Raw genomic sequence first — 20,709 nt, forward strand, 5'->3', positions numbered from 1 at the left:
TGGAAGTGAGATCTGCTTGACCTAGACCTCATGGCCTTGTCTCTCAATTCTAAGCTTCCTAGCTTCTTCGGCGGGCCCAGGGAGTGGGAGTTAGAGGGGGTAGCTGCATGGCTCCTTTCTCGCTTCTGCCTTTTCTTTTTCAGTGTTTTCCGCTGGCTGATGATGGCTTGGATTTATCACCTCGAGTTCGCTTTCCGGGCACAGTATTTGTAGAATCTCTGGATTGGCGGCGCCATCCTTACTTTGCAGATTTGATGAGTCTTTCAACAGCCGGACTAAGAAATTTCCTGGTATCTCCGGCTTTGCTCGCCTCGGGTCCGTTCAACATGGATATTTGTACTACTTTAGTATTACGACCTAGTTTTTTGAAAAATCTTGGCTGACGTGTAAGGATTATGTGAAGCAGGTTGTTTCTTCTCTTATCCAGATGCTACGGACGTCTTCTCCTGTGGCTTCTGCTTCCTTTTGGAGGTTTTTCCTTTCTTGGGTGCTTCTTAACGTTTGAACCACTCCAGAGTTCCTTTTTGGCACAGGTGTATTGCCGAGGGCTTAGCGTTCAATTCCCTTCAGCTTCTAGTGCCATTCTTAGCTTGTTACAAGGGCTAGGTATATTGCTCTTCGCTTACCGTATTTTCACGCATATAACGCGCGCGTTATACGCGTTTTTACCTACCGCGCATACCCCTCGCGCGTTATATGCGTGAGCGCGGTATACAAAAGTTTTAAAACATAGTTCCCACCCCCGCCCGACGCCCGATTCACCCCCCCAGCAGGACCGCTCGCACCCCCATCCCGAACGACCGCTCGCACGCGCTCCCACCCGCACCCGCATCCACGATCGGAGCAAGAGGGAGCCCAAGCCCTCTTGCCCGGCCGACTCCCCGACGTCCGATACATCCCCCCCCCCCCCGGCAGGACCACTCGCACCCCCACCCCGAAGGACCGCCGACTTCCCGACAATATCGGGCCAGAAGGGAGCCCAAACCCTCCTGGCCACGGCGACCCCCTAACCCCACCCCGCACTACATTACGGGCAGGAGGGATCCCAGGCCCTCCTGCCCTCGACGCAAACCCCCCCCCCTCCAACGATCGCCCCCCCCCAAGAACCCCCGACCGCCCCCCCCGCCGACCCGCGACCCCCCTGGCGACCCCCACGACCCCCCACCCCCCTTCCCCGTACCTTTGGTAGTTGGGCCAGAAGGGAGCCCAAACCCTCCTGGCCACGGCGACCCCCTAACCCCACCCCGCACTACATTACGGGCAGGAGGGATCCCAGGCCCTCCTGCCCTCGACGCAAACCCCCCCCCCCCCCAACGACCGCCCCCCCCCAAGAACCTCCGACCGCCTCCCAGCCGACCCGCGATCCCCCTGGCGACCCCCAAGACCCCCCCACCCCCCTTCCCCGTACCTTTGGTAGTTGGCCGGACAGACGGGAGCCAAACCCGCCTGTCCGGCAGGCAGCCAACGAAGGAATGAGGCCGGATTGGCCCATCCATCCTAAAGCTCCGCCTACTGGTGGGACCTAAGGCGCGTGGGCCAATCAGAATAGGCCCTGGAGCCTTAGGTCCCACCTGGGGGCGCGGCCTGAGGCACATGGGCCCAACCCGACCATGTGCCTCAGGCCGCGCCCCCAGGTGGGACCTAAGGCTCCAGGGCCTATTCTGATTGGCCCACGCGCCTTAGGTCCCACCAGTAGGCGGAGCTTTAGGATGGATGGGCCAATCCGGCCTCATTCCTTCGTTGGCTGCCTGCCGGACAGGCGGGTTTGGCTCCCGTCTGTCCGGCCAACTACCAAAGGTACGGGGAAGGGGGGTGGGGGGGTCGTGGGGGTCGCCAGGGGGATCGCGGGTCGGCTGGGAGGCGGTCGGAGGTTCTTGGGGGGGGGCGGTCGTTGGGGGGGGGGGGGGTTTGCGTCGAGGGCAGGAGGGCCTGGGATCCCTCCTGCCCGTAATGTAGTGCGGGGTGGGGTTAGGGGGTCGCCGTGGCCAGGAGGGTTTGGGCTCCCTTCTGGCCCAACTACCAAAGGTACGGGGAAGGGGGGTGGGGGGGTCGTGGGGGTCGTCAGGGGGATCGCGGGTCGGCTGGGGGGCGGTCGGAGGTTCTTGGGGGGGGGCGGTCGTTGGGGGGAGGGGGGTTTGCGTCGAGGGCAGGAGGGCCTGGGATCCCTCCTGCCCGTAGTGTAGTGCGGGGGGGGGTTGGGGGGTCGCCGTGGCCAGGAGGATTTGGGCTCCCTCCTGGCCCGATATTGTTGGGGAGTCGGCGGTCCTTCGGGGGGAGGGATGTATCGGACGTCGCGGGGGGGCATCAGGCTTTCAGGATGGGGACAGACCTTCAAGGGGGGACAGTGCACGGAAGTCAGGGGGGGTGAACGGAGAGTCGGGACAGCGCACGGAAAGTCAGGGCAGTGCACGGAAGTCAGGGGGGGGTGAACGGAGAGTCGGGACAGCGCACGGAGAGGCGGGGCAGTGCACGGAAGTCAGGGGGGGTGAACGGAGAGTCGGGCAGCATGCGCGGTATAATCGTGAGCGCGTTATACCAAAGTTTTTGTGCTTATCATCGTGATTTCTGCGCGCTATACACGTGTGCGCGTTTTATACGGGTGCGTGTTATTTGCGTGAAAATACGGTACTTCTCAGCTTCATGTAGTTCAGGTCCTAAACAGAGTGCGGTATATTCTTGCGCCTCTTAGAAAGCCCGGTTTGGAGTACAATCTTCACGTACTTCTTCTCAGTATACCGAAGGCTTCATTTCATCCTTGTCTTTTGGGACTCTAAAGGGCTGTGCCGTTGAACATGGGGTTTCTTGTGGCCATGGCTTCAGCTCTGCAGTTTTCTATGTTGCAGGCCTTGTTCAATGGGGATTCCTATTTCTGATTTCCGAAATATGGGGTATCAGTTCGGATGGTACCATTATTTTTTTCTAGGGGGGTGTCATCCTTTCTTTTATGTCATGCTCGCTTTTCCTTCCTTCTTCCTGGGAGGGGAAATTGGGAGCAGTGCTTTTATTCACTGCATTTTTTGATATGTACGTAGCGTTCTCTGTGAGCTTGGTTTCTTATGACTTTTAGTTGTTTATATCTCCTTTTTGCATTCTTCAAGGGACGCCTCAAACGTTTGGTGGCGTCCGAAGCCTCCATCGCTCAATGGGTCCAGGAGGACATTCTTTATGCTTGCTTGCTGGCAGGGAAGCGGTTGGCGAAAGAACTTCATGACCATTCCGCTGGAGCGATGGCTACTTCTTGGGCTCGGCCCAGAGGTTTTTTCCTTGGAGGAGATTTGTCTCGTGGCTAATTGGTCTTCCGAGCGTGCTTTCTCTCCCCATTTCTGCTTGGATGTGGGGGCGCATGCGGTAGGGGCGTTTTGTGCTTCGGTTGTTGCGGAGGCGGCGTTTGCTTCCCACCCAGATTGAGGATTGCTTTGCTACATCCCATTGGTCTCTGGATTCATCTGCTGCTGTTGCTAGGGAAGGAAAAATTATGTTCTTACCTGTTAATTTTCTTTCCCTTAGACGCAGCAGATGAATCCAGAGCCCCACCCTTTCTGGATATTGTCTCTCGGTTTTTTCTTTTGCAACTTTCGCAGTTTGTTATTATGGCAGGTTGTTTTCTGTATTATTGCATTTTGAGATTTGTTATGGGAAAGAAGTTTTTTACATGCTATGCCTATTGCTGGTTACGTGTGCTTGGGCAAGGAGCTATACTGATGAGACAGGAGGAGTGCCAGCCAATAGGACCACCTGTTAATCAGTTTCTCTATCTCTGCCTGCTGGTAGATGTGAGCTATCCCATTGGTCTCTGGATTCATCTGCTGCGTCTAAGGGAAAGAAAATTAACAGGTAAGAACATAATTTTTCCATATCCCGGTATGTTTGCATCCCATCCATGTGATTCACTGAACCATGTCTCTGTGATAGCGACAATATCTAGATCTGCCTCTAACATCAGGGCTTGCAGATTATGAACTTTGTTACTTAGACTGCGAGCATTTGTGGTCATCGCTTTCCAGCTATTTTTCAGTAGTAATCTCCTTTTTCTTATAGATTTTTGTTTTGTTTCATTTTCCGTTGCAATACTAAGAAATGAGTTGCTGATATTGTTTATGTTGCAATCTTTACTACTATCACATCTTTTCTTTTGCCGGGGGTGGTCACTATAATTGTCCTTCATACATATACCACCCCCACCTTCTAGTTTAAATGCCTAGAAACATATTGTCTAAATTTCTCTGCAAGGTTTCTTTTTCCTGCTGTAGTAATATGTAGCCCATCTGTGCAATATAGTTTCTTGTCCTTCCATGTATTTCCCCATCCTCCTATGTACCTGAAGCCTTCTTGATGACACCAGGCTTTGAGCCATCTATTAAAGTCCTCTGTGTTTTTCACTCTTTGCTCTCCCTTTCCATATGCAGGCAGTATTTCAGAAAAAGCTAAAGTCTTTACAAAAGGTTTCACGCCCTCACCAAGCTCCCGAAAAACTTTCTGTGCTGCAAGTGTGGAGTTGTTGGCCAGGTCATTTGTTCCCAGATGGATAACAACATCAGTGTTAAAATTCTTAGTTTCTTCCTTAATTATAGTCTGTATTTGCCTGGAACTCCTGGTAGCTGAGGATCCTGGAAGACATTTCACTATTTTGGTCTCCTCACCTTGTGTTCCAAGGTTAATGCCTCTGATGATGGAATCCCCCAACAGTAATAGTTTTCTGTTTTTGGCTTTTTTATTTGTGCTTAGGATGCGCTTGTTCTCTTGAGTTACCTTCATTGGTTCCAGTCCCACCTCCCTTCTGTTTTCTTGAGTATCGCAGTGCACTAGTGGAGCGAAGGAATTCTGTAGAGGTAATATTAGTGAAGGTGGATGTTTCTGTGTTACATGTCGCAGTCTTCCTGAGCCTACTGTGACCCATTTATTCCTGGGCTGTTTTATTCTTTGAGGTAGAGGTGGTAAGTTGGTATGATTTTGTGGAGCGATGGAAGCTGCTTTAATTGTATTCAATTCCTGTTTATGTTTGCAGAGCTCCTCCTTAATACTAGCAAGTTGGAGACAGATGGGGCAAGCCTTAAGCCTCCAAATAGTGTGTCTTGGAATTAAAGCACCACAGTGATTGCATAGAATAAAGGTCATCTTGATTGGTTGTGAAGTGACCTGATTTGAGTAGTCCTGATTATTTGGGTCTCTATATATGAAAAGTGGTCCCTGGGGTGGGTGGGACTATAAGTCTTACCTTATTCCTATGAAGGGAAAGAGGAAATAAGATTTAATAAAAGAAAGAGAAGGATTTATTTTTTTGTGGTTTTTTAAAGTAAGAAACAGGGAGGAGGAGAAGAGAAATTAAGCAGATATAATGCTGAAAAACAGTGAAAAGAGCAGAATATGAAAATGCTGAGCAACTTAGCTTTTAGAAGTTCACAGGACAGCTTTGTTCATAGCACTGTCCCAAAGATAATGCAGTTAACCTTAGTAATAAATCAGAGCCCCTCCCTTCTACACCTAATCAGCAAAAAACAAAGGCTGAAAACTAGTAAGTCAGAAATACAGGCTCTATACCAGATCAGAAGCTACCCTAAAACACAAGATTTTAAACAAAAATGCAGGCTCTATACCAAATCAGTGGCTACCCTAAAACACAGGATTTATAAAAGGATTTTCTCTACTTTAGTCACGTTGTGCCATAGGCACCAGGATTTAATTAGAGTTAATATAAGTCTTACCCTATGAAAAGGAAGAGGAAATAAGATTTAACAGAGGAAAGAGAAGGGTTTATTTTTTTGTTTTTTTAAGTAAGAAACAGGGAGAAGGAGAAGAGAAATTAAGCAGATATAATGCTGAAAAACAGTGAAAAGAGCAGAATATGAAATGCTGAGCAACTTAGCTTTTAGAAGTTCACAGGGCAGCCTTGTTCATAGGAAGATCGCCTCTGCCCCATGTCACCACTAGACCACCAGGTAAGGTCTGGGGACTCAGGAAGGAGGCGGCGGTGGGTTAGAGCCAGCCCAAAAACTTATTTGCGGGTCGGCTCTGCACCTAACCCCCGCAAATATGGAGGGAGAGCTATAACTGGCAATTAACACCAATTATAGCCAAAAATTGGTTAATACCAATTAGCACTAATTAAATTTTAACATGCATAACTGACACTGTTCTGTAGCTTATGCACAAGTTTTTAAAATTAGGGGGATACTGTATATAGCGATTATTTTTGTAGTAATTCCTATTATCTTGTGATTAAGGACCTTTAAAATTCATAGAAGAAATGAATGTGACATGGATATATTTTTTACATTCATGTATTACTAGTTTGGAAATTAATGGAAATTTTTTTAATTTGTATATATTAGGTCTCCACTGAGCCTAACAACCCTGCTCCTCAAAGACTAACAAGACGCAAATATAAAGAAAGTTCTCAGTCCGTGGGTCTGACTGAATTTCAGATAGAGGAGCCAGGAGCAACAAAATCACAGCTTGTGGATTTGTCTGAACCTCTTAATCTTACTTTACATAGAACAACTAGAAGTAGAAGCAAACATGAAGCACAGTCTGATGGGGATGTTTCTGAAGTAGAATCAAATTGTTCTTCTATCTCTAGTCTTCAAACGTCCATTGTCACTAGAACAACCAGGAGCAGGCAAATTAAAGTTACATGTCCTTTAGATTCTGTAACTAAGAATAAAACTAAGAAGTCTGTGTCTCGAACGGAACCTCTCACTGAATCTCAAGAAGAAGGGGAAATATCTGAAGCAGAGTCATGCTGTTCATCTGTGTCTGGCATTCAAATGACTTGCACCACAAGAACTACAAGGAGTAGGAGGAACTTGGTTAAACTCCCACCAACTCTAACTGGTGAGCCACAAATTGAAGATGTTTCTGATGCTGAATCATGGTGCTCAGGAGTTTCGGTTGGCCCATGTACCAAAAGGGGTATATGGAGCACAGTTGTAAAATCTCAGCTTGAAACAACCAACCAAGGTCGAGAAAATGACAGTGATCTATTTGTGGAAGAGGAACCATTGAACAAGAGCAAAGAAAATGGAGCAAAATGTCAGCTCCTGGTCATTTCTGACTCTGAATGTAAGGTGAAAAGAGACGCTGCCACAGAACAAGCCTCCCTTGTACCAGCTGCTGTGTCCTGTAATCGAAGAAGAAATGAGTCTCAGTCTGAACATGAAGTTGAGGAGAAAACTCAAAAAGATGCAATTATGAGGACTTCTCGGGCAACTGAGAGAAGAAAACAGACCAGAGGCAACTTGTTAAATAAACGTCCAAAGTACACCTATTTAGATATTATAGACAGTGAAGAAGAACTGGATCAGGCATTGGAAGAGGAGAAAGCAGGGAACAATAGTGAGTTTCAGCTGGTTAACATAGATGTGTCTCAGGTGGAGCAGGAGAATAGTAAAGGATCCCTGTCATTCCAAAAGCATTCACCTTTGAAACAAAGAGAGATTGTTTCAGTATATAAGCAAGTAGATGATGTAAGAGGAAATATAACCAGCTCTTGCCAGCAAGCAACTGAGTTAATAGAAATGGAACAGTCTACAGAAAGAAATAAACAGAATAAGAACCTAGATTTTACATCTATTGATGGTGACATGAATGATGACTGCAAAAATAATGTATTTGAAGCAGATGCTGACATAGACCAAGGAGAACTCGCATTGAAAAGTAAAACTAAAGTGAAAGCATATAAGATTAAGGGAATTTCTGATAAACATAATGTTATTTCATTGACTCCGAGACATGTGGAATCTGATACCAGTGAAGAGGAAGATGATTTATCTAACATGGAGACTAGTAACCTGAAGCCACTCTTGCGTCATTCTTCAGAAAATAAGCTGTCACATGTAGAGGGACTGTTTGTCATTGACAAAGCCCCTGGACTGGATTCCAGCAAACAGTATTACTTAGAAAAAACAGATGAAGAAGAAGATGCTGAATATGAAGAGCAACCTCTAGTCCTAGAGGAAGATGAAGATGACTTTGTGGATGAAGCTGAACATTTAACATTGCTGAACAGTTCAAAGCCTGGCTTGTAAGTATTCATTTTGACTTCAGCGTTAAAATAATAAAAACATAGGACCTTGATTACAAAATAGATCATATGTCCTGTCTAGTCCACCTATCTAAATGGTTGAGATTTTAGTTGTAAAACTTGCAAATTACTTTTAACAGTTTTGTCAGATATGGTGGAATAATTATTTTTTTCTTATTATGTTGTATAGTTGACTACATGTGCATAGGTTCTGCTGCATTGTCGTATACATAGCTGTTGGGCATGATGGGTCATCACTTTGTTAAAAAGTGATCAGAGTTGAAAAAATATTTAGATAACTTAGGTGGTCAGTTTTGGTGCTATCCAGAAAATTGCAATATTCGATCTGTCTGGATAGCTAACCAGATAAAGTTAGGACAGCCTTCTATTAAGTTGGTATACATTGGAGTTTGCAACACCTCTATTCAGAGAGATTAAATTTCGTTTTGAGATTGCATAACTTGATTTTATTGCTGTTAGGTTTACAACTAAAGATAGGAAATTAAATTTGAATAAATGAAATTAAATGAGTCAATTTGATTTTTTTACACACAGGCCACCCCTATGTTATAAACTCAAATCATAAGAAGTAAGAAAGACAATTTTGATAATAGGGTGAAAACTAGAGAATGACATGAGGGCAGGTTCCCTTGGTAAATCGCGTTAGTTAACGGGAAAAAATGCGGCCAGTTTACGGCAGGCATGAGAACAAGGACTTTCACCACCCTACAGACAGTAGGGCTTAGTCCTGTGGCAAAAAAATTGCACCAGGGTCAGCGATAGCAGCAATACCCCCCTCTCCCCACAGGTCAGCATCTACTCCCAACTACTTTGCCTTTCAAGCTGGGTCGGAAGAATTGCGAGACTCAGCGCAGTCCAGTTGTTCCTGAGGAAGGGGGTGTGCACCCCCGAAACGGAGTCCCGTTGAACGAAGTTACCATCTGCTGGCTGTTTGTCACACGGAGAAGCTAAGTACTTCCAGTTTGTGATTTGCTTGGTCGAATTTGGACACTTGTTTTTCCTTTTGGCTCCCTGGTTAAGGGGCAGAGACAAATTCAAATCATGTTATGAGAGTGTGTTTTTTGATTGATTTACACATATTTTTCGCACTTTTGGGGTGCACTTTATTTATACATTCACACGGAGAGAGCCCAGGGATGTTTCACAGTTGACACCCATCTGGGTGTAAGCCAGTGACAGCCTTTCCTCTGGGATTTCCCAGTAGGTGGCTGTGTGACTGAGGGCTCTCCCGTCACCATCAAAAAAATTTTTCTGTTTAAGCTAGTTGTTACTGTGCTTTGTCTTTGTCTCTCCCCCTTACCTATTTATATTCTTGGGGTTTGGGAGGTCCTTAGCATTTTTGTTATTTTTCTATGTAGCATTCTGTAGTAATTTGGCTTGTTCAGTTTTCTCGATAGTGGAGGGGATATTTGGGAGGGGGAGGGGAGACGGGTTATGTTTGTTGCTCTGTATTATTTGTAATTTATAAAATGTCAATTGTACAAAATATTGTTTCTTTTTATACTTTAACTAGTCTTATAGCCCGTTACATTAACGGGTGCTAGAATATATGTGTGTGTGTGTCTGTCTTTATTTATTTTTCTCTCTCCTTAGTCGCTTTCTGTGTTTTTTTTGGGGGGGGGAGGTTTCCTTGGCTGTCCACAACCACCCCTTGCCTGCTCCCCATCCATTATCCCTTCCTTTTACCTCCCCTGTGTCCTCCACCACTCCATCACTGCTCACCTTATCCAGCAGCAGCCCCTTTGTTTTACATCCCCCCTGTCCATCATCACCTTACATTAACGGGTGCTAGAATAGATTAGTCTTATCCAGTATGGTTATTCTTCTTATGTCTTACCCCCTCTATTCAGGCTCCCATTTCCCCTTTTACCCTCCCTATTTCCACCTTTTTTCACCAACTTAAAAATCTGTCCCCTTTCTCTGTCCTTCACCTCCATAGAACTCCCTCTTCATTCCCCCTTCACTTATTCTTCCAGCTCCTGTCTTCAGCCCCTTTCTCTCACATGCCCCCTTTTGTAGCCCCCCTTCTCCCATCTCATCCTTTTTTCATCCCCAGCTCCCTTCTCTCACATATTCCTTTATAGCCCCCAAACCCAACCCCCTTCTCATACCTACTCTTCCAGCCCTCAGTTCTCCTCGAACGGTTGGGAGTGATCTATCCCTCCCCCCTTTTCCGGGCATCCGATCTTGCTCCAGGGGAGTTTACTTGGGGTGGGGGGGTCACAGCCGCAGGCATCGGGAGTAGTTTTTGTTGTTGCTTGGGGGGAGGTGGGGGTTCGGGAAATCGGGGGTAGTGCTGATCTGTTACATGTGGGTGTCGTCCGGCTCCCCTGGAGCAGGTTACTGTTCCATCCGAAGGTGAACGCCAGTCCCAAGTCTGAGCGATCCTCCCAAACTTGACCTCCCTTACCCGGGTTGCGTTAGCCAGTGCTAATGTGTGCAAGCGGCTGTAGCACCGGCTTCTCCACCCGGACCCTGAGCACGCGCCGCGCTCCGCCCCTTAGCTACCCGGAAGTACCGGGCTTCACTCGCCTGCTCCCAGTGGGCCAAGAGAGAGGGGGGAGTGGCTGCCGTGGTGATCTGGCCGACTCCCTGGTGACAGGAGCCGCGGCGGCACCTTTAAAGTGAAAAAATAACTGTGGCAAGGGAGCCGGCCAACTGGCAGTTCAAGTTGGAGCTTTGGTCTGGCCTGCTCCCTGCCCGCCTTGCCATATTGTATTTTTTTATTTGAAAGACGCGGCGGTGGCTCCTCTCATGATCCCCACCTGCGTCGGAAGTCTGACCCAGGCGGGGATCGTGAGAGGAGCCACCGCCGCTTCTTTCAACTAAAAAATACAATACGGCAGGGAGCAGGCCAGACTGAAGCTCCAACTTGAACTGCCAGTTGGCCGGCTCCCTTGCCACAGTTATTTTTTCACTTTAAAGGTGCCGCCGCGGCTCCTGTCACCAGGGAGTCGGCCAGATCACCACGGCAGCCACTCCCCCCTCTCTCTTGGCCCACTGGGAGCAGGCGAGTTCAGGTGAAAGGAAGAACTACATACCTGTTTAGCTCGTGGTTTTAAAGTTAGGCGGCCAGGCCAGGTCTTCAAAGCAGCTGCAGCCGCGGGTTTAAAGTTAGGCGGTCAGGTATTCAGAGCGGCAGGGGGAGGCAACCTTTTATTCAATGTCTGCCGGGTAAAGCGCCGTGCCGAGTAGAGGAAGCAAACGCCGTGGCAGGAGAGCAGGGAGTGAGTTTTTCCTATGCGGTTGTTTGGGGGGGGGGGGTTGTGAACAGGAAGTCGAGCAGAGGCGGGAGTGAGCTGTTCAGCTTCCCCTATCTGGGCAAACCGCTCTGGCGAAAATGGAGTGAAGTGCCGCGTGGGGCCGTAGTAAGCGCGGGGCATGCTGCAGTCTTGGCGGCCACGGACATACGGATCATGGAAGCACGCTGATAAGACTGCGCATGCGCCGCCTACGGTTTTATTATATAGATAAAATGTTTAATTTAAAATCATAACTATTTGAGGCTTGTGTGGATGGGATCAGATGGTTTGTGTAGCGTGGAAAAATTCTGATCATATTTTACTCTACATATTTTATCTTAAATTTATAATTTTCTAAAAAGTGCCCTAATGTTATTTTAGAGTGAATTTTCTTTTATAATGAGTTCCTTTAAATTTTTTCTAAACAAGTTTGTATGCAATTAGATGAGCCGGAAGGACATGGACACCCTCCTCCCAGCTGCTGCTGTGTCGTCTAAAATGGGAATTCCCATCCTCGGTGCATCTTGGAATGCACTGGGAAGGTGCCTTAAACAACCTGGGCCAATCAGAACCTCAGGCCCCTCCCCAGTGCATCCCAAGATGTACCGGGGAGGGGAATTCCCATTTTAGACAGCGCAGCAGCTGGGATGAGGGTGTCCACCTCCCTCTGGCTCATCAGTGTTGAGGTAAGGGGGAGAGGGGCAGCGGAGATGGGGGAGGGGGGTCACTTGAAAGCAGGGGAGAGTGGGCATCTCTTCCGCTGCTTGGTGGTCAGGTCAGTAGCGGGGTGGTCGCATTGGGCATTTTAGTGCAGTTGGAGAGAGTGGGCATCTCTCCTGCGGGGGAGGGGGGGACGGTCGGGGTGGTCGCATCAGGTATTTTAGTGCAATAGGAGAGAGTGGGCAGTCGTGTTGAGGATTTGGTGCAGCAGGAGAGAGTGGGCATCTCTCCTGCTGCAGTGAGGGTCACGGCTGGGATTTTAGGGAAGGGGTGTTATGATGCAGCGGGAGAGATGCACATTCTGTCCGCTTTATCACAACACAGAGCTTTCTAGCAGTCTCTGACACTGACCGGCACCCCTTGGCCAGTCGCTTTTTTTTTTTTTCCGCCATACGCTGACGCTGCTTTTTGAAAATAGCTTGGCATATTTTAAGAATCCACTGGAGGGCTCATTTCAATGTTGAAAAACCCGTTTGCATGTTGGTGTCAGAGACTGCTAAAACCTCGCTAAAGATGGAGATAATCCCTTTTGATAATCTGCCGCTAAACTGCGTACAGGCTAAACCGCCGGAAAACAGTTTAGCGATTAGCAATGGTGTTAAACTTTTGAGAATCTTGCTCTGTTTAAGGAAGTTTAGCTGAGATGGAGTGGAAAGAATTGGTGATTGAAATTCTGATTGCATTTTTTTTTGTAAAAGAAAAGCAGGAGTATATATGCTGAGAAACACTGATTCCTAAATAAAACATTCTCTTTGAATGGGAAGGGTGGGTGATTTGTGAAAATACATTTAGGGCTCCTTTTATCAAGCTGCGCTAGCGGGGTTAACATGCGCGACTTTTCATCACGCGTTAACCTCCGTGCAGGCTAAAAACTACCACCTGCTCAAGAGAAGGCGGTAGTGGCTAGCGCGTCCCGCAGTTGTGCGTTAAACTGCTAGCGCAGCTTGATAAAAGGAGCCCTTAGTGAACTTGCCAAAGTTTAGTGTGAGGGATAAATATATACTCTTCTCCCTCAATATTTGTGGGGGTTAGGGGCAGGGCAGAGCCGGCCGGCGAATATTGAAAACCCGTGAATAACATTTGGGCTGGTTCTGACCCACCCCCGGCATCCCGGACCTTACCTTGCAGATTCGGAGGGAGAAGTGTAACCATTTTTTATCCCCTTAACTCTTACTCAACAAATTACCTCGTAGGAGGACGGAAGTTTGACCTTCTGACTGACAACTCTACCCTCCAGTGAGCTTGGAAGGTGGGCCTAAGCGCATGGGGCGTGGGAAGCAGCGATTATTTGTATTTGGAAAACCACAACACGCTGGTTCCTTTGCTTAACGGCTCTGACCCTCCCCCTGGCATCCCGGACCTTACCTGGTGGTCTAGTGGGTTTCGGGGCAGGAGTAATCTTCCTACGCTCCTGCCCCATGCAGATCACACATACAAAATGGCTGCCGTGAGTTCCCGTAGTCTCTCGAGACTACAACAGGAACTCTCCGCAGCCATTTTGTACGAGTGATCTGCATGGGGCAGGAGCACAGGAAGATCGCTCCTGCCTCGAAAGCCCGCTAGACCACCAAGTGAGGTCCGGTATGCAGCTTTTCCTTTACCCCCCCAAAAAAAATCACGAATAACCGAATCCGCAGATACTGAAACCGTGGAATCTTAGGGAAAAGTGTACCATGTTTGGGAGGGGGGGCAGCTGAGATGGCGTGTTGGATTAGAGAATGTCACAGGGAAAAAATTTGTCCCCGTCACCACCCTGTCCCCGTGACTATCGACCCTGTCCCTGCAGCATCCATACAAGCCTCAGTACTGCAATATTTAGCTTATTCCTTCCTTATAAATCAAAGTTCTGGCTGCTGAACTAGAGAAGGAGATGTTTAGCTGGCAGGGCTTTGTTTATAAATTTTTATCAACACAACTAATATACTACTTTATCTTAAAGCAAAACAAAAAAAAATAAATATTAATTTTTTTTCTACCTTTTGTTGTCTGGTTTCTGCTTTCCTCATCTTCTCCTCATTCATTTCCTTCCATTCACTGTCTGTCTGCCTTCTTTGTCTCTTTCTTATGCTCTGTTACTGTGCCTCTCCCTTCCATGTCTCCCTCCACTGCCCCCCCCCCTCCCAATTGGTCTGGCACCTATCTTCTTCCCTCTGATCCTCCCATAGTCTGGAATCTCTCTCTTCCCCATTTCCCTTCAGCGTCTATTCCTCTCCATCCCACCTTCCCTCCCTTTCTCCCTTCCCCAGTTCCCTTCAGCATCTGTTCCTCTCCATCCCACCTTCCCTAGTTCCCTTCAGTGTCTGTTCCTTTCCACCCCACCTTTCCTCCCTCCCTCCCTGCCCCTTATACTGATTAAGTATAACAAAGAAAAGCTAGTTTAACTTTGCCTTTAAAATAATCTTTTATGTATACTGGAGAAGGAGTGCTCCAGAGGTTGGAGAATGGGGTAAGAACCAGGATAGCCAGAATTCAAATCCCACTTCTTATACTGACAGCCCTTGTGATCGGCAGTGATCTCTGGTACAAGATTAGGAGTTTATATCCTAGCTACAATAACATGTTTCTGTGTTGTTCAGCAATTGGAAGTAATGTATGAAATTTATAACTATTACAAACATTTGCCTCTGATTTCCTGGGCCTTAAATCAGGTGCAGCTCAACCATAGTAATGAACTGCCACTGAATCTAAAAGTAAGTAAACTAGCTTATTAGCATGGCAATGAGAACCGTAGCTTGCAATACTTCTGGACATTTATTTATTTAGTTTTAAATTATATTCTGCTTAGCCGCCTGATCACTGCCAGAGCATCTCCTTCCGTGCCCCTTACCTTCGTGGCAGGCAATTTCTAAATTTGTTTCCTACGAACAGCTGGAGTGTTGAAGTCGCATGTAGCTGCAGGAAAGGTTGTTTCTGAAGCAACTTCCAGTTGCGTCAGAGATGGCCTTTACGGCAGCCACACACGATTTCAAAACTCTGGCTGCTTGTAGGAAGCAAATTTAGAAGTTCAAAAAGGTTATTATAATAAATTTAAGGATGTGTGGGGACTGTTATTAAATTATTATAATGAATAATTTACACTTTTCCCAATTTTAATACACTTGTGGATTTGGGGTGGGGAGGGGATTCTTGGTTTTCCAATATTAATATATATATGAATGACATAAGATATTATTTTCATGTGATATATTTTAGTTGTATATGAATTTGGGAGGGGGGTGGGGGTTAAATCTTCTTGTTGTAGGATATTGTAGATTTTCAAGAGATGTTGTATTATAATTGTTTGATATTTACTGTATACTTGATGCAAGTTATAAAATGAATAAAGAAATTAAAAAAAAAAAAGAAGTTGCCTGCTGCAAAGGTAAGGGGCAGGGAGGGAGATGCTCTGGCGGCGGCGGTGATCAGGCGGCAGTGATCAGGAGGGAGGGAGATGCTTGGTCGGCGGCTATCAGTAAGTAGGGAGGGAGCACGATAGGTGACTGCACGCGTTCCCTCCCTTAACTGCGGAGACAAGGCCTTTCACCGCTCCACGGGGCGGCGAATGACTTTGTCCCCATAGCTGTGGTGAACACTGTTTCCCTCCCACCGTTTCAGCAAGTTACCCGCAGTCATCCGCAGCTTACCGCGGGTAACAGCCACCATGTCATTCTCTATGTTGGATCTCTGTATAGGGGGCATTCTAGATCCGTGTGGTGGGGTGTGAGTAAGGCAGGAAGAAGAACATACTGGCTGGGGAGGGGTATGAATGAATGAGGCAGGGAAAAGTGTGTGTGTCAGGGAAAAAGCCATATGGTGCAAATTTTACTGTGTATGTGGACTAGTCCCTTGACCCCCCCCAGAGGAACTTTCAAAACACTTTGCTCACATTTTTCTGGATTACTGCAGAAAGCTTTGAGAAAATTGGAAAACAAAGTTTGTTTTAATGAGCTTATTGTAGTTCATCATTAATGTTAACATTCTATTTTCTTGAGAGACTATGCAGTGTGTAAAATGCATACTTTTTCTAAAATGTGTTATTTCTCTTTTAGCATTCTGTCAACCAGTATTGATCCTGGGCTTAATGTTAAAGACTTTGGAGGCCTGTATATCAATTTTGATGTAGAAAAACAAATGCCTGATTCTAGTACCATAAAGAAAATGAAGGAGAAAAAGAAGAATAAGGAGGTAACGTACATACAGTCTGTTATTCATTAAAGCAAAACTCATGCTAGCAGGATATGAAGAATGCTAAATGTGATCCAGACATTTAGGGGTCCTTTTTACTAAGGTGCGCTAGCCGTTTAGCACATGGTAAAACAGCTAGCGTGCCTTAGTAAAAGGACCCCTTATTTACTTCATCATACTAATAAAATTGCCTTTCCCAAAGAAGCATATAATTCTTGCATAAAATTTTGTAGTGTAATGCCAAGTTCGTTAAGTAGTCAGCACTTCACGGCATACAAAGAGACACACACCAGATACAAGATAAGGCTAATTATGGTACTTTATTGGTTACATAAATTGCAGGGCGGTAATATACCGAGCACAGCTGATATAGACACAAATTGCAGGACAGTGATATGCTAACCTCAGAGCAATTCAAAGCACAAATAATTCAAAATAGAATCACCAAGATTGATTTATGACATCACCGTTCCTCACAGCTGACTGGGGAATCCGTTCCAGGCAGTGATAGACCAGGTCAACCAACTGTGGGACTCCCTTTACAGTGCGCTGATGGATTCTAAAAGAAAAGCCCCTCGATTGCCCCTTATATACTTTTTTCACACTACCTCTTGTCCTGTCTCACACACTGTTCATTTCTGCAGTAAACAGGTGTTTCTCTTATCTCCCAGCTAGAATGTTAGTTCTTTCACATGCCCACCAGATTCCCACAAGCCTGCGCCTGGGACTTACCATCTCCTATCACAGTATCCTGAGATTCACAGTTCTTCCTCACACACACACCAAATCCCAGCTTCTGGAAATGACTGCACATGTAGCAATTTAGATTTTCCATCTCTAGAAAGTTTAAACAATAATTAGTAAGAGATCTGAATGACTAAATGTAAGAAGCCTGTTATCAGCTGATTTTTATACTGATTTTATTAGACTATATATTAAGGTTATCACTTTAGCCTTTGTCCTGTTTTTGGTGAGGTACTTCTGTAGCATTTGCTATAAGGAGAGTATTGATTTCTTGCTGGAGTACTTGATGTTAGTTAGCAGAGGTAGATGAAAGTTTGGTTTCTCATTTGGAGGCAGCGGATCAAATCATAATCTCTAACCTTTTGGATGATGCTGTTTATCCAGTTCTCTGTTATACTCTTCCCTTCTACTGGTATATTGTGATAAGCGATATATAAGCTTAAAGTTTAGTTTGGTAAAATTAAAACCAGGCCTGAGTTCAGCCTGGTATCACATCTCCAATTATTGAGAAGGGTTTGTTGTTTTGTGGTGGGTTTTTTTGGGGGGAGGTGCATTTGTCCTTGATACAGCTGCGAAGGATTTTGGGGCTTAGGTGCTGTAGTATAGCTTTAGCTTTATGATTGGTATCTTTCATATTGGTAATAAGGTCCCTGTAAGAGCCATACCATATTCTTTAGGAAGAATTGTGATGCTTAATAAAAAAGCAATGGGCTTTTATTAAAGATCATTTTTATTTATATATTGTAGATTTATAAACCACATTTTTATGATGTGGTTTCCAGTTTATTGAATAGTAATCAGGTACCATATTTTTATCAACAGGTGAATGGTAAATGACTTGAGTCTCTGGGCAATTTTGCTCTTTTTTTTTTTTTTTTTTAATACTGCTTGTCACTGTAGGAGGTTTTTATGTGAATGTTTCCTTTGCTATTTTGTTTTTTCTGCTTTACGAGCTCTTGTTCAGGAATTCTTACTTTCTCTCAAGAAAGGTGCATTTGTCCTTGATACAGCTGCGAAGGATTTTGGGGCTTAGGTGCTGTAGTATAGCTTTATGATTGGTATCTTTCATATTGGTAATAAGGTCCCTGTAAGAGCCATACCATATTCTTTAGGAAGAATTGTGATGCTTAATAAAAAAGCAATGGGCTTTTATTAAAGATCATTTTTATTTATATATTGTAGATTTATAAACCACATTTTTATGATGTGGTTTCCAGTTTATTGAATAGTAATCAGGTACCATATTTTTATCAACAGGTGAATGGTAAATGACTTGAGTCTCTGGGCAATTTTGCTCTTTTTTTTTTTTTTTTTAATACTGCTTGTCACTGTAGGAGGTTTTTATGTGAATGTTTCCTTTGCTATTTTGTTTTTTCTGCTTTACGAGCTCTTGTTCAGGAATTCTTATTTTCTCTCAAGAATCTCTTTGGTTTCAGATATCTGTCATATTTTTTTAATGAGCCCATGGTGGTGATTGGGCACATTGACCTGGATTCTGCAAAGTGCGTCCCAATTGTAGGCAGCTATAGGCGTCCTACAGCTGTCTAATCAGCCAATCGGGAGGCACGTTTTCTAAAAAAATGTTCTCCAAGCAGGCTGCCTATATTGAAGGCACTTGCGGCCGCCTAAGTTCGCCTAAGGCTAGGCAGTAACCTTAGGCGAACCTAGGCGGCCCTACGCATCTCCCTAGTAGAGCGTGAGATGCTTACAATGTAGGCCAGCAAAATGCTGGCCTACATGGTAAGTGTACGCGGCCGCTATACTTAATCACGGCAAGGGATCTCCTTGCCGTGATTAGTATAGAGGTTGCAGCTATGACCGCCAGCCTCCCCTCCCCCCCCCCGATGATCATGGCAAGAGGGTGCCCACCTCCTCCTGCTGACAGAACCCCACAATCACCGGCAGGAAGGTGCTCAACCCTTCCTGCTGGTAGACCCTCCCCCCACCCCCGATGATTGCAGCAGGAGGGTGCCCAACCCCTCCTGTCAATAGAACCCCACGATCGCCGGCAGGAAGGTGCTCAACCCTTCCTGCTGGTAGACCCTCCCCCACCCCACCCCCGATGATCGTGGAAGGAGCGTGCCCAACCCCTCCTACTGACAGAACCTCACGTTCGCTGTTAGGAGGGTGCTCAACCTTTCCTGCAGGTAGGCCCTGCCCCCTCCCCCTGAAGATTGCCGGCAGGAGGGTACCCAATCCTTCCTGATGGACCCCCCCCCCAGCGACCTGGGTCAATCAGGCCCTAGGGGAGGGGCGGGGGGGTTCCAGGGTGGGTATCATTGGGATGGGTCTGGGGAGGAGGGGTTGGAGCATTTTGTTGGGGGGATCCAGCAGGAGGGTTGGGTACCCTCCTGACAGCGATTTTCTTGGGGGGGGGGGCTACCGGCAGAAAGGGTTGAGCACCTTCCTGCCGGCAATTGTGGGGTTCTGTCGGCAGGAGGGGTTGGGCACCCTCCTGCCGTGATTGTCGGGGGTGGGGTGGGATGGGGGAGTCTATCGACAAGAAGGGTTGAGCACCCTCCTGCCCCGATAGTGGGGGGGGGGTAGAGGGGAGACTGGCAGCCGTAGCTGTTGCTGCTAAACTAAATGCGGCAGGGAGATCCCTTGTCGCGATTAAGTATAGTGGCCACATCTAAAGTAACCTGGTTCTCTAACCGGCGTCTACAACATGGACGTTGGCTTCAGAATCGGGCCTACACACGCCCAAACTAAACCTTATACAGAATCTGGGCCTTTATGTGCCCCTCTTTACTTCATGAGATGGCCCTATATAATGGACATACCACTTGTGGCTGTCTCTGGGCACCTTTCTGTCACAATTGGGACATCACATGAATCTCAGTTCCATTTCCAACATTTTAAAAAAAGCTATCTCAAGTTAATTTTGACGGGTAAATCAAATTTAATAATGGATGAGAGCTAAACCTCAGCTGATCGCAATGGTGATTAAAGACTAACTGAAAATAACTGTCAGAGAAAAAAAGCAGAAGAATAATTTTTATGCTCAGAAATTTTTTTCCAGAGTTCTCTGAGCACTTGGAAGCTAAAGCCAACTCTCAGAGAGGTGTGGCTGTAGAAATCCTTGCTGTTCATGGAGAACAAACTTTATAAAACATTAAGAAGGTTCATAGGATATCTGCACATCTCTAAACTTTTTTTCAGAATTGAGATCTTTGTTTTTAACTTACTTCTGAGCAAAGTTGTTTTTCTGCTGCCTCCACTCATGGTATTGTCTGGTTTTGAAAAGGTGATAATGACCTGGAATATGGGCTATTAAATTTGTGCTTGAAGATAATACTGAGCTTAGTACTCAGAAAATAAAAACTTCACAAAAAATCATTGGTAGTGAACAGCTTGAGAGAAGGAAAATAAAGAAGCTAACTTGGCATGATGATGGCATAGTGTCTAGAGACAAATAGGCAGTGGAATAACTTGATGGAAGTTGGGGGAAGGAGATAATCTAAGAATATCAGGAATGAGAAAGATAAAGAATCATAAAAAGCAAAAGAGTAAATAAAAAAGGCATTGCTATAAAGAAGGAACAATCCTAGCTGTATTTCCACTGAGATCAAATAGGAAAAATTTAGAAAGCAAATCGCCCAAACCATAAAAGATTAAAACTGATGCATGAAAGCTATTCAGAAAAGAGCCTGATTGAATACCAAAATAAAAGTTGAAATGATAGCAGAGAATCCTGTATGTTTTAGATATTTACGACAAGAAAAGAGCTGAATAATAACAACAACAAAAAATTGTAGGGGAGGACCAGTAGGCATATATAACGAGATGCCAAAGATG

At 45.9% G+C, this 20,709-nt stretch overlaps 1 protein-coding gene across 1 annotated transcript in view; it reads left to right on the forward strand.

Moving 5' to 3' along the window:
• The window catches only part of DNTTIP2 (deoxynucleotidyltransferase terminal interacting protein 2), a 79,995-nt gene that overhangs the window by 15,073 nt on the left and 44,213 nt on the right, over positions 1-20,709 (forward strand). The window contains exons 2-3 of the mRNA XM_033941541.1: positions 6,330-8,020; positions 16,032-16,167. Coding sequence (XP_033797432.1) covers positions 6,330-8,020; positions 16,032-16,167 — 1,827 coding nt within the window. The remainder of the gene's footprint in view (positions 1-6,329; positions 8,021-16,031; positions 16,168-20,709) is intronic.

This window comes from Geotrypetes seraphini, chromosome 4 (genome assembly GCF_902459505.1).
Source record: "Geotrypetes seraphini chromosome 4, aGeoSer1.1, whole genome shotgun sequence".
NCBI lineage: Eukaryota > Metazoa > Chordata > Amphibia > Gymnophiona > Dermophiidae > Geotrypetes > Geotrypetes seraphini.